The sequence below is a fragment of the Hypanus sabinus genome, chromosome 9 (assembly GCF_030144855.1).
Source record: "Hypanus sabinus isolate sHypSab1 chromosome 9, sHypSab1.hap1, whole genome shotgun sequence".
Taxonomy (NCBI): Eukaryota; Metazoa; Chordata; class Chondrichthyes; order Myliobatiformes; family Dasyatidae; genus Hypanus; species Hypanus sabinus.
Genome location: NC_082714.1, coordinates 55,955,953 through 55,969,036, shown reverse-complemented (window position 1 = coordinate 55,969,036; position 13,084 = coordinate 55,955,953). Strand labels below are relative to the sequence as shown.

General features: G+C 42.1%; 1 protein-coding gene across 3 annotated transcripts in view; it reads left to right on the top strand.

Annotated features, from left to right (window-relative positions):
* The window catches only part of cog7 (component of oligomeric golgi complex 7), a 61,789-nt gene that overhangs the window by 36,265 nt on the left and 12,440 nt on the right, over positions 1-13,084 (top strand). For all 3 annotated transcript variants that reach the window (XM_059979716.1, XM_059979717.1, XM_059979718.1), the window contains exons 8-15: positions 1-199; positions 3,163-3,290; positions 3,901-4,055; positions 5,670-5,786; positions 9,257-9,322; positions 10,652-10,838; positions 10,962-11,102; positions 12,620-12,703. In XM_059979716.1, the coding sequence (XP_059835699.1) occupies positions 1-199; positions 3,163-3,290; positions 3,901-4,055; positions 5,670-5,786; positions 9,257-9,322; positions 10,652-10,838; positions 10,962-11,102; positions 12,620-12,703 (1,077 nt within the window). The remainder of the gene's footprint in view (positions 200-3,162; positions 3,291-3,900; positions 4,056-5,669; positions 5,787-9,256; positions 9,323-10,651; positions 10,839-10,961; positions 11,103-12,619; positions 12,704-13,084) is intronic.

The window sequence follows — 13,084 nt, the reverse complement described above, 5'->3', positions numbered from 1 at the left end:
GTCTTCAGGAATCCTTATGAGATTGTTACGGTGCTACAGATCCAAACGCTTGGGGCCATCGTTCCATCAATCCCTGTCTGCCTCAGCACTGCAATTGAGAAGGCAAGCCAGGAGGATAAGTTGAGTGTGCTGCTGGATCTCTACGACAGCACCGCTCACTTTGCCAAGAGCCTGGAGGCAGCAATGCTACCACACCTGGGTATGTTAACACAGTAGAACTGATTCTCTACAGAAACAGTAGGGACAACAGAGGATCTTTATATAGTCATAGAAAAGTACAACACATAAAGCAGGCTCTTCTAGTCCATGCCAACCCATTCAAACAGCCTACTCCAGTTGACCTGTGCCAGGACCAGAGTCCTCCATACCTCCACCATCCATGTACCTATCCAAACTTCTCTTAAGCATTGAGTTCGACCTTGTATGCACCATTTGCATTGGCAGCTCATTCCCCACTCTCACAACCCTCTGAGGGAAGAAGTTTCTCCTCATGTTCCCCTTAAACTTTTCACCTTTCACCTTTAACCCATGGCCTCTTGTTGCAGTCCCACCCAATCTCAGTGGAAAAAGCCTGCTTGCATTTATCCTATCTAGATCCCTCAATATTTTGTATACTTCAATCAAGTCTCCTCAATCTTCTACATTCCAAGGAATAAAGTCCTAACCCATTCACTCTTTCCTTATAACTGAGGTCTTCCAGATCCAGCAACATCCTTGTAGATTTTCTCTATACTCTTTTTACCTAATTTATATCTTTTCTGTGGGAAAGTGACCAAAACTGTACAACAGAACATCTGATTTCCTGTACTCAATGCTTTGATTTATGAAGGCCAATCTTTACAACCCTATCTACCTGTGATTCTACTTTAAATGAATTATGGACCTGTATTCCTTGTATTCCCAGGTCTCTTTTGTCTACCACACTCCTCAGTGCTCTACTGTTCACTGTGTAACACCTACCCTGGTTGGTCCTACCAAAGTGCAATTTTTCAGCCCATTTTTCTAGCCGATCCAGATCCTGCTACAAATCTTGCTGTCCACTACACCGCCGATCTTGGTGTCATCCAAAATTTGCTGATCCAGTTAACCACATTATCATCCAGATCGTTGATATAGATGACAAGCAACGATGGCACACCACTAGTCACAGACCAACAGTCAGAGAGCCAGCCATCTACTGTCTCTCTCTGGCTTCTCCCACAAAGCCAATGTCTAATCCAATTCCCTACCTCATCTTGAATGCCAAGTGACCGAACTTTCTTGACCACCCTCCCATGTGGGACTTTGTGAAATGCTTTTCTCGTTCAGTATTTTTATTAATGTATACGAGAATATATAAAGTCCATGTAGACCACATACATCCACTGCCTTGCCTTCATCAACTTTACTGGTAACTTCCTTAAACTCTATCAGAATCATTAGACATAACCTGTCATGCAAGAATTCATGCTGACATTCGTAATCAGTCCATGTCTACCCAGATACTTGTAGATCTGGCCATTTAGAATAACTTCCAATAACTTTACCACTACTGAGGTCAGGCTCACTGGCCTGTAATTTCCTTGTTTATTTTTTGAGCTTTTCTTGAACAGTAGATCAACATTGGCTGTCCTCCTATCCTACAGTATCTTATTTGTCATAAGGATGATTTAAGTATCTCTGCTAGGGCCCCAGCAATTTCTGCACCTGTCTCCTGCAGGGTCCGAGGGAGCACCCTCTCAGGCTCTGTGGATTTAGCCACCCTAATTTGCCTCAAGACAACAAATACCTCCTCTGTAATCTTTTTAGGGTGCATGAAGTTGATGCTGCTTTACCTCACTTCTATAGACTCTGTCCATCTCCTGAGTAAATACAGATGCAAAAAAAAATTTCAGATTTCCCCTATTTCTTTTGGCTCCACACATGAATCATCATTCTGATCTTCCAGAGGACCAATTTTGTCCCTTGCAATCATTTTTCTCTTAACATGTCTGTAGATCCCATTGATTCTCCTTCACCTTGTCTGCTAGGGCAATCTCATACTTTTAGTCCGCTTGATTTCTTTCTTAACTTTTCTCTTGTATTTCTTGTGCTCATAAGCACCCCATTTGTTCTTACCTGCCTATACCTGCTATCCATCTTTTTTTTTCTTAACCAGTGGTTTCTATATCTCTTGAAAACTCCTTACACCTGTTGAAGGGAAGAAAAATGTGGTACAAGCTGGCGGTGAAATTTCTTACACCTGTTATCTTTACCTTTTATTCTGACAGCTACATAGAAGCTTTGTTCTCTCAAATTATACTAGATACAACAGTGGGTAATTTCATATTTGGAGCTAAAGGACAAGAAAGCCACTCTTTTGCCATTGAAGTAGAAAGAAAGAGGATTAGCACACTCACTCCTTTGTGTATGTCAACTATTCAGTGTTGTCATTGGCTGATTCTGCATGATTCCAATTTCCTGCCCTGTGGCTACGTTTCCAGATTCCTTTCGTACCTGAGAACTATTTGTCAGCTGTCTATGTACTCAATTGCTGTCCATCTACACCCTCTTAGTTCAGGGTTCCAAAGTTTTGCTACCTTTTGTCTAAAGCAACTTTACTCATGTTAATCATGTATGGTTGGCCTCTTCATTTTTGGACAATAATATAACTCGGCCTGAAACATCGACTGTCTATCCATTTCCATAGATGCTGCCTGACCTCCAGAATTCCTCCAGCATTTTGTGTGTGTGGATAACTTGTTCTAGCCAAGTCTTGCCATTGAAAACTCCAAAGTGGAAAATGTGGACTGGAAGGAGTGTAAAAGAGAAAGAGGGAAGATGTAGAAACTATTTTCACAATGACACCCAGCATCAATTTTTCTGGTTTCAGCATGGAAGCAGGTCCTTCAAATCACTGACTCTACACTGACCATCACCACACATTCAGTTTAATCTTACAACTATCCCACTTATTCTCCCAACATTCCCATCAACATCCTCAAATCTACCCTTACCTATTAGGAGCATTTTACAGTGGCTAATTAACTGAATGGCCCATGTCTTTGGGATTTGATTTCAACGTGGTTGCTCAGTTTAACTCATTTTGAGTCTTGTCCGCAAACTGAATGTGATTAAGTGTTAGATCAAGTTCTGGCAACAAGTTGCAAGTCTTCAAACCATTATTACTGTTATTGACCACAGGTGAGACCAACCTGGTGAAAGTTACGGAGCTAGTTGCAGCAATCCATAGTCCTTACGTGCCATATCAGCTGCAGTATGGTGACCTCGAAGGTTCAAACCTGCTCATCCAGATCAGTGCGATCCCTCTGGTAAGACCTTCATTGCATTCTGCTGGCCAAGGGGTGCATGATGAAGACTGGCCAAATAAAAAGGAGTAATCAAACCTTCATGTGTTAATCATTGCCAATTTGGTCTAAAATCTGTGAAGAATAACTTCCAGTAATTTAGCTGTTGGTCTACTGCATGTTGTACTGTGCACTCACTGTCCAAATGTTGGACTGCAGTTCAAGTTTGAATTTTGCAATGTAGATTTGAGTATAGGCTGTGTATCTGCAATCGTGAGAGCATTCAAATTTAATTGTTATATTTAAAGCCTTGGGCCGCACTGACAGACACCAAACTTTAAAACGATCAGAGAGAAGGGAAAGTGAACGGGAAATAGGTGCTGTCGAATGTAGAGATTGAGGACTGGAGGAGCAGGTTAGGAAAGAACATTTTCACTTTTCATCTGGGTGGAGTGCTGGGAGGCAAAGCAGGTTAGGTGTGTTCTTGCAACTTGAGAGGAATGATCGGAATAGAGGAGATAGCGATGGTGCAAAATAGAGCAAAACTGGTTTAGGTCCGTTCGTACACCCCAACACCCCTTCAGTAGAATGTGTACTTCTCTGTTGCAGTGAAACACTTTTGTGTCTTTTTTAGGAGCGTGTAGAACTGATTGACTGTGTGCAGGAGCTCAGTCAGTCTGTGAATAAACTCTTCAGCCTGGCTGGAGGTGCAGTGGATAGATGCGTGAAATTGACTGATGGGCTTGCATTTTGCGGCTTGCTAAAAGCACTCAAGGGTCTCTTCTCGAAGTGAGTTCCCTTCTCTTTGCTATGATCATGTGTTTCTTTGTTCACCAGTGACTGTTACCCTGCTATACACTGCCCTGTCATATAGTGACCATGCCCTGTTCACTCACGCATCATCATGTCTTTTGTCTGGTTGCTCTTTGTACAAATTGTTACTCTTCCAGAACACCTGAGATGTCCTCTTTTTCAAAGAGTGAGGTTTTCCTTCCTTTATCATTGACGCTGCCTTCACTCGCACCTCCTCCATTTCTGGATATCATCTCATCACGTTACCAGAGATAAACTTTCCTTTGACTTTCCCTACCTCACCACGGGCTTCTCCATCCACCTCATCATTCTCCGTTACATCTGTCATCTTCAATGGGATCCTATCATTAAACACATCTTTCCTTTCCCTCCACTCTCCGCTTCCCACACAGATCGCTCTCTACATACTCCCTTGTCCACTCGTCCTTCCTGGCATTTATCCCTGCAAGCAGGAAAAGTGCTACACCTGCCCCTACACCTCTTCCCTTGCCAGCATTCAAGGTCTCAAACAGTCCTTCCAAGTAAAGCCACATTTCACCTGTGAGTCTAACAGGGTCATCTACTGTATCTGGTGCTCCTGATGTAGCCTCATCTACATTGGGGAATCCTGACATAGATTGGGAGACTGATTCGTTGAGCACCTTCACTTTTTCCACCACAAAAGGTGGGATTTCCGGGTGTCTTATCTATTTCAGTTCTTCCACTTGTTGGTTATTTGTTGGTCTAGGGTCTCTTCTATGGAGAGGCCATTCTCAGGTTGGAGGAGTAACACTTCATATTCCATCTGGGTAGCCTCCAACCTGATGGCATGAACATCGATTTCTCTTAACGTCCAGTAATTTCTCTCCCCCACCTCTCTTTTTCATTCCCCATTCTGGCTGCCCTCTTACCACCTCTCTTCTCAGCTGCCTCCCTCTGGTGCCCCTCCTCTGTCCCTTTCTTCCATGATCCACTGACCTCTCCTATGAGGTTCCTTCTCCTGTAGCCCTTTATCTCATTCAGCTATCACCACCCTACTTCGCTCTTCATCCTCCATCTTACCTGGCAGCTTGGACTCCTTTCTCTCCCTTTCAATCCTGATGAAGGGTCTTGGCGTGAAACATTGACTGTTTATTCCCCTTCATAGATGCTGCCTGGCCTGCTGAGTTCCTCCAGCATTTTGAGCGTGTTGCTGTGGATTTCCAGAGTCTCTTGTGTGTATGTCACTTTGCCCAATTGAGTGCTGCATTGCACAATCCTCAATGCACTTTTATCCCCTCTGGTCACCTTTCCCAAACTGGGAATATAGTTTGGAAATCCAGAGGACAATGCTGAAATCTTTTCCTGTATTGTTTGTCGATCTCTCTGATTTTTACCCAGTCATTTTTCATTTTTGCATTTGGATCATTTACATTTCACCCTCCTGTGGAATATTATTAACTCTGTTTTTATTCTATCATGTTACATAGTCGTTTAGGACAGTATTTGTGTTGACCATCTGAATTAGCCATCGGCTGTGTGCTGAGCAGGTTCTGATGCAGGTTCTCCCGTGTTGTATGATTGGAGTTTGAGGATCTGCTCCTGGCTGATGTTTAACTCTCTCTGCCCTAGGTATGTGTCTGACTTTGCCAGCACTCTGCAGTCCATCCGCAAAAAATGCAAACTGGAGGAAATTTCCAATGACTCCTTGTTCCAGGAAGACTGGACTGCTTTCCAAAACTCTATCAGGTGATGACCCAGTGAGCCATATAGAACATTCATGCTTATAACCCCATCTCACTCCGCCAGTACACTTCCACCTCCATGCTGGCAATGCATATCCCTGACTTAGATATTATGTGCAAATGTGCAACTTTCCTCCTCCCAGATTGCCATGTAATTAAGTCATGCCTGGAAGTTATCCTTTGTTATGACTCTTGTCCTGTCCTCACTCTCCTCCGGCCCCATCCGCACCAGCTTAATGGCTCACTGATGAGATCAAAATTTACACAGTATAGTGCAAAAGCCTTAGGCACAGTACTTTATTACCACTCAGCGGATGGGGAACAAGAGTTAATATTTTATGACAGGTATTCTTCACTACAACTGGAAGAGCGCAGACGCAAGCATATTTTAAGTTGTGCATAAGGGAAGGGGTGGAGAGAACAGATAAAATGTTTCTAATCAAGTATAGACTGAAGTATCACTAGCAACCAGCAGTTTCCAGCATTTGCAGGTTTTGTTTTGCTATCAGCTGAATCACCTGTCCATTTATGCCGCTGGCATTTAGGGTGGCATTGAAGGTCCTTTGTCTCTGCCGGTGTTCAAGGCTTCCTTGATCATGTCAGTAGCTCGGTTTTCACTACTATCAGTCACGCAAGTTCCAGGTGGGGACTCAGGAATGCCCCCAAACTCAGCTGCAGAAGGGTTCTCCATTTCTGTTTCCGTAACAGTTTTGTTTTACCAGTCTGGTTTGTTAGCCCTGAGCTAAAGACCTGAACCTGGAGGACTGGTGGACCACTCCCGGTCTGGCCTCTAACCTTTGACCTGTTTTACGTGGGTGACCCTACCAAGTGCTAAAGCATAAAGCCCTGACTCCAGTCAGCATAGTTGTCCACCCAAGCCTCCAAACCACGACAAAGTTGTCCTCTTGCAGGATCATCTGAAAGCTTCCAGCATTTTCTATTTCACATTTCCAGCATCAGCAGATTTTTTTTCTCCTACTTCACACCACTACTTTCATTCACTCCCCCACTGCATCTAAATTGTTACCTGTTTCTTTGGCATTTAGTTTTGGATGAGCAGAAGCTTTATATACCTGAATATTGCGTCAAACAGTTCTTTGAAAACTCTGTCACAGACCGATCCCTATTGCACGTTCTGACAACTATCAATGAATCAGATCATTCAGAGTCTTAATCAATCAGAGTCGTATTCTTTTGTCCATAGTATCATTAAGACAGATTATTTCCAAGTATGATTCATCCATCATCCTGTTGCTGAATTGGACTGGCTCCCATGTCTTGATTGTAACATTGTAACATTCTTCAGGGATTTTCAAATCCTTCGAAGAACGTGCCCCACCCCATCTCTGTAATTTCCTCCAGCCCAAATCTCTTTGCTATATCTTGATACCTTTTCCTTTAACATTTTGCTGCATGTTGATAGTCATCCAGTCAGCTATGAAAACCGATGCTCAGCAGTCCCTCCTTAACCACTTAGCTTCTGTACCACTCTCCTTTTTTAAGATGTACAGTGCCTTGTGAGAATATTCAGCCTCCAGCCCCTTGCTGACATACAGTAAACGAGTATTACAACCAGGAATTTTGATTAATTTAACTGAGATATTTGATTTGTTAATCACATGCTCCTTTTTTTCACAGGAGAGTTAAAAAACGGAAAATTTTAAAGTATGAAAAGTAACGGTTCAAAAACTGAAATATCAGAAATTCAAAAGTATTCATCCCCCTTTGCTCAGTACTTAGCTGAACCACCTGTCATAGCTTTTGCAATTAGTAGTCTTTTTGGATAAGTCTTTTTTAGCTTTGATGAAGCAAGATCTGCCCAGATTGCTCAAGCTGTGGCAGGTTAGCTGGGGAGCAGTTGTGGACAACAATCTTGAGGTCTTGCCAGAGATGTTCAATCAGGCTAAGGTCAGGACTCTGATTGGGCCACTCAGGGACGTCAGTTTTCTTCATGTGAAGCCACTCCATGCTTGCTCTGGCAGTGTACTTCAGGTTGTTTTCCTTCTTCCCTACCTCAAGACCTCAAGCTTGTTGGCAGAGGCTAGCATTTTTTATTCAGGATCTCTCTGTATTTATTAGCATTCATTTTCCCATCAGTCCCGACCAGATTTCCAGTCCCTGCTGCTGAAAGGCATCCCATAGCATGATGCTACCTCCCCCATACTTTGCAGTAGGGCTGCTGTCACCTGGCTGATGTGCAGTATTAGATTTGCACCACGTGTACTGCTTAGTGTTGAGGCCAAGAAGTCCCACTTTAATCTCATCTGACCACAAGACCTTCTTCCACGTCTTTAAAGTATCTTCTAAATGACGCTTTGCAAAATCCTTAAAGGGCAGGGATACTTTTTTTCCCTACCCAGGGCTTCTTCCATAAATACCCTTTTCATGCCAGGTCTTAGAGATTGTGGAGCCATGAACTTCTGTTTCAGCGACTGACATCTGCCACTCACTTTGAGTGACTGTTGGCATCACAGTAGCCTCTCTTACAAGTGCCATTCTTCTCTGGTGATTAACTTTAGAGAGGCGGCCTGATCTAGGCTATGTGACTGTGGTTTCACATTTCACGATGGACTGCACTGAGCTCCGAGCTATATTCACTGCCTTTGAGATGATCTTGTACTGTTCCCCAGATTGTGCTTCTCTATTATCACTTCCCTTACTTGCCTTGAATGCTCTTTTGTCTTCATTTTGGTTTGATTTGTTGAAAATCTACCAAACTGCTGGACCTTACAGAGAGAAGGTGATCCTCCAATTTTCTACATCAACTAATTGGGTGAGTTGGGAAGGTAATATTGCACCTGAGGAAAGTTAGCATCGTAATTACAAAAGGGACGAATGCTTTTTCAGCCTCACAATTTTGATTTTTAATTTTTATTAATTGATTGGTTAATTTATTATTTTTAATTATTATAAATTAATTTATTGATAGGTTTTGGAATTTTTCTTTTGATTTGACACGATGCACAATGTTTTGTAGATTCGCTCAAAGATTCCTACTTAAATATATTTTAAATTTAGAAAATGAAACAGTAAAATATGAAAATAGTTGTGGGGGCTGAATTCTTTTTCAAGGCACTGTAATTCTTGTTTTATACCCTTCCTCACACTAACAGCCCACCAGTTTGATATAAAGGAGTAACGGTGTATTTTATTTAATAAAAGTTATACCAAGCAGACATATTTTAATATTTTATTTGTTGCATTGGGACATGATCAGTTTTGTGGTTTGCTACAGACTGACCCTGTAATGGACCAGCTTTGCAGCAGAGCGGGAGGAATCTGCTGCAGGTAGGGTGCTGATGTTTGGTTCAATTGCACCCAGTATTTGGAAGCTCTTTCCCCTCTCATAGGAGTCTCTGTGTATGAATGTGAACATTTTCTGCATGTGTTTTTGGTCTAGTCCTCTTCTAGCCAAGTTTATAAGTTGTTTTCAACTGTCTTGTTGGTTTCTAACACCCTCCTTTTAACTTCCAGAATTATAGCGACCTGTGGTGAACTATTGCGACAGTTTGGAGATTTTGAACAGCAGCTCTCCAACAGGTCAGCCATGAGCAACGTATCTGCTTCTATCACGAATCTAGTTACGGGGCGGGAAGGAAGCCAGGGTGCAGGAAGGGGCACTGTTAACGCAGTGAGGCTTACAGAGGTGTAAGGTTGGACGGTGTTACTTCACCCTTTCAAGTCACAGGTCAGGCCACTAAGCCAGGAGGAGAATTGTTAAGAAAGGGAGTTACCTGTCAAATTGGTGGCTATACAACAGTTCACACCTAAGATCCTGCATTTTGTGAATACGTGCATAATCTTTAAAGGTTTTTTTTATCCTTTGCTACTTTTCAGCTCTGGCCCTTTCTGATCCCTCCTCTTGTACTTTGCTAAATTTGGCAAATATCCATAGAGAAGACTAGATGGTGAATGTGAACTGCTGATTTAATTTAGAGACCTCACAACTGGATTATGTCCTTCCCCTATCTTTTACTCTATATATAGTTCCAACGTATGGGATGCAGGAGACGGAGCCCTGCCAGTGTTTTGTTCTGCCCTTCCTATACCAGGATGCTGATTCCCCTAATAAGACATCTACCACTCCTTTGGCCTCAGCTATAATCAGCCAGTTTCCTGTGTGAATGAGCCAGCAAGTTGCTGCATTGACAAGCTGAATAACTGGAGAAGGATCTTAATGCTCCCTATATTAAACATGCATGATCTTAAGTGACTAATTCAGTCTTTTTTTTTGCTGCGGCCAATCTACAAAGTCTTCAACTTATATATTATGGATTGATTTCACTAGTTAACAACGCAAAGTCCCAAGTTGAAATAATGAAAACGGATAGAAAGATGTCTATTCCTATAATACATCTCACAAGCTCTGAACATCCCAATCTGGTTTGCATGTAAAGTGTGATCCTGATCTGGTTCAATAACATGGTCACTAAAGGTCAGAACTCCCTCAACTGATGATAAAGTCATCTTCTTCTTGGGCCCTTAGGTCCTTGGAATTAATCAGTGTTTCTGTAATCCATTGTATACACTCTAGAGGGGATTGGCCTATACAGTTTCACCCGAGCCCTGTTGGCCAACCTTACCTGTTTCCACCTCTCATGAGGTGATCAAGTCACTGGAACTGGATTTGAACTCAAAATCTTTATGACTTAAGGAGGGCATACTTCCTACCAATTCACAATTTTCTTTTTCATAGAATTCCATTATGATGTGGAATGTTCTTATTACAAGCCACTGGGGAAATTGAATCTATAAGTTCTTCTATCAATGGTAATTTGGTTGTACAGTTATTGGCAATATTATTGATGACCTGGCAGATTTAAGATAGGTTGTGAGCAGTTTTCCAATCCATTGGAATCTCTCTTGCAGAATACTGTCCACTGCAGGGAAATATTTATCAGAATCGTACAGTCCATGTAGTTTGACCGGTATACAAGAAACCAGCTGTTCTGACAAAAGATCCTCCACTAAGAATCCTTGGCAAGAATACAATTACTTACTGAAGGGAAATCCAAGTGAATATGCTAGTCTAATGGAAATGCTTTACACCTTGAAGGTAAGACTGACTTTCTTACAGCAGAGCAGTAGAGAAAGTGCAATAGAAGACAGATCAATTGTCTTTCAAGTAAATTGGCTCTCTGGTCAAGTAGTCATGCTAAAATTTTTCCGTGCGTTGCAGGAAAAAGGAACAGGGAACTACAACCTGCTGTCAGAGCCTCGAGCGACTCTGGGCCGTCTCAACCAGCAAGCACATCAGCTCGCTTTTGACTCTGTGTTCCTCCGCATCAAGCAGCAGCTTGCACAGGTGCCTAGGATGGAGGTGAGGTGCGAGCAGAGAGTGGCTCAATTTATTCATGCTGATCTGGGTAAGGTGTCTGTGATATATGATCTAAATAATACATTTCCTGGCTCCAACAACTTCCTAAAGACAGGAAACTCTAGAGAAACTCAGCAGGTTCAGTGGAGTTTATGAGGAAAGAAATTAAGGTATCAATTCAAACTGTTGACTTCTGGTCAGATTTGGATGTCTCATATTCATTTTCTCTTCACGGATGTTTACGTGGAGTTGTACGAAGATGTAAGTTTAAAATTCATTTGAAACAGTTTTTCACTTCAGCATTGTGGAGCTTAGATTTCCACTCACCCCCAACCACCCACCCTATTCTGCCAAGAGTGAAGTGTTCTGATGCATCGTGCCAGAAATTCAGCCAGGCTCTTCTAGCTATCAGTGCATGGGTGACTTCATTCCCCATGTGATTGTGCTTCAAAGCTAAAGTTGAGTTTATTGTCATGTGCACGAGTGCGTGTATGGATAGATACAATGAAATGCTTACTTGCAGCAGTATCATGGGCAAACAGCATCAGATAAGCAGCATTCACAAGAGCAACAAAGGAGAGCACGGTTAGGACAAGGAAGTGGTGCAAAGTGGTCATAGTGTTTCTGTAGTGCTTAATGTTGTGCAGGTTGTTTCAAGAACTGAATGGTTGAAGAGAAGTAGCTGTTCTTGAACCTGGTGGTGTAGGACTTCAGGTTTCTCTACCTCTTGCCCAAAGGTAGTTGTGAGAAGATGGCATGACCCAAATGCTGGGGATCTTTGATACTGGATGAGGCAGCACCTCATGTAGATGCTACTAGTGGTAGGGAGGTGTACCCACGATCTGTTAGGCTGAGTCCTCCACTCTCTACAGCTCCTTATATTCCTGCACATTCAAATTGCCGTACCAGACCATGCTGTAACCAGGATATTTTCAACAGTATATCTGTAGAAGTTTGTTAGTGTTTAGTGATGTGCTGAATCTCTTTAACTTTCTAAGAAAGTAAAGACACTCATACACAGTTTGAAGTATTGCAGTAAAACTTATTCTGCTGTTTTGGAAGTGCCCGTCACTAGTGCTTCTGGGGCTTTCTGGACTGGGATGCCTGCTATATGAATGAAAAGGCCCCGTTATGTTTATGTCTTCTTGAATCAGTTTCTGAGAGAAGTACTAGGCCAACTCTGGAAACAATGTAGTTTTTAGAGGAAATGTAGTCATCAAATTAATGCAAGTCAATAAGTCACATATCTGAAGGAGGTATTATCTATTAAGGTTAGTTGAAATTAATAATCTCCTTTGAAGCGGTTAGTGTTTCCAATACTTGATTTTATCTTAGGTTTAAGTATTATTGATTAAAACCTAACTACCAAATAGAATAGAAAACTTCTGAAAAAGTAAAAAAGTTACAAATGTTGTTTGTTGTGCTGGCTCAAATGCGTATGTTGGGGTTATCATTGCATCACACCAATGTCTGGCTACTCTATGGTTCAAATTGGTTCATGTATTCTTTCTTCTGAAAAGACCTGGAATGCAGGGACAACAGGAGAGACACTGACTGAGGATCTTCCAACATTCAGCCTTGTTCCCCTTGAATACATCAGCAACGTAAGAACCTTATTTTCTCAAACTCATTTTGTTTTTCTTTGTGCATCTCTTGTCTTTAGTTTCTGCCTTCAGCCAGACTGAAATTTTCACAAGGAAGTGTTTTATTAATTGCTGGCAAGGCCACCATATACTGTACACTGAACTGCAGCAGAAGGCCATGTCTTGAACTCCAGTCAGCATGGTGAAGGTACTCCAGCAATGCTGTTCGTTAGAGAATTCAGCGGTAATGAAGGAGACCCGATTCTGTTGCACTCAGAATGGGGTTAACGTGCATGTGGGAATGTCCCTTATATAATTACAGTGGGAACAGGTTTGAGAAATGCTGAGATTATGTGATTATATGCATCAGTTTGTTGAGTTTGACAGCACAAGATCATTGAA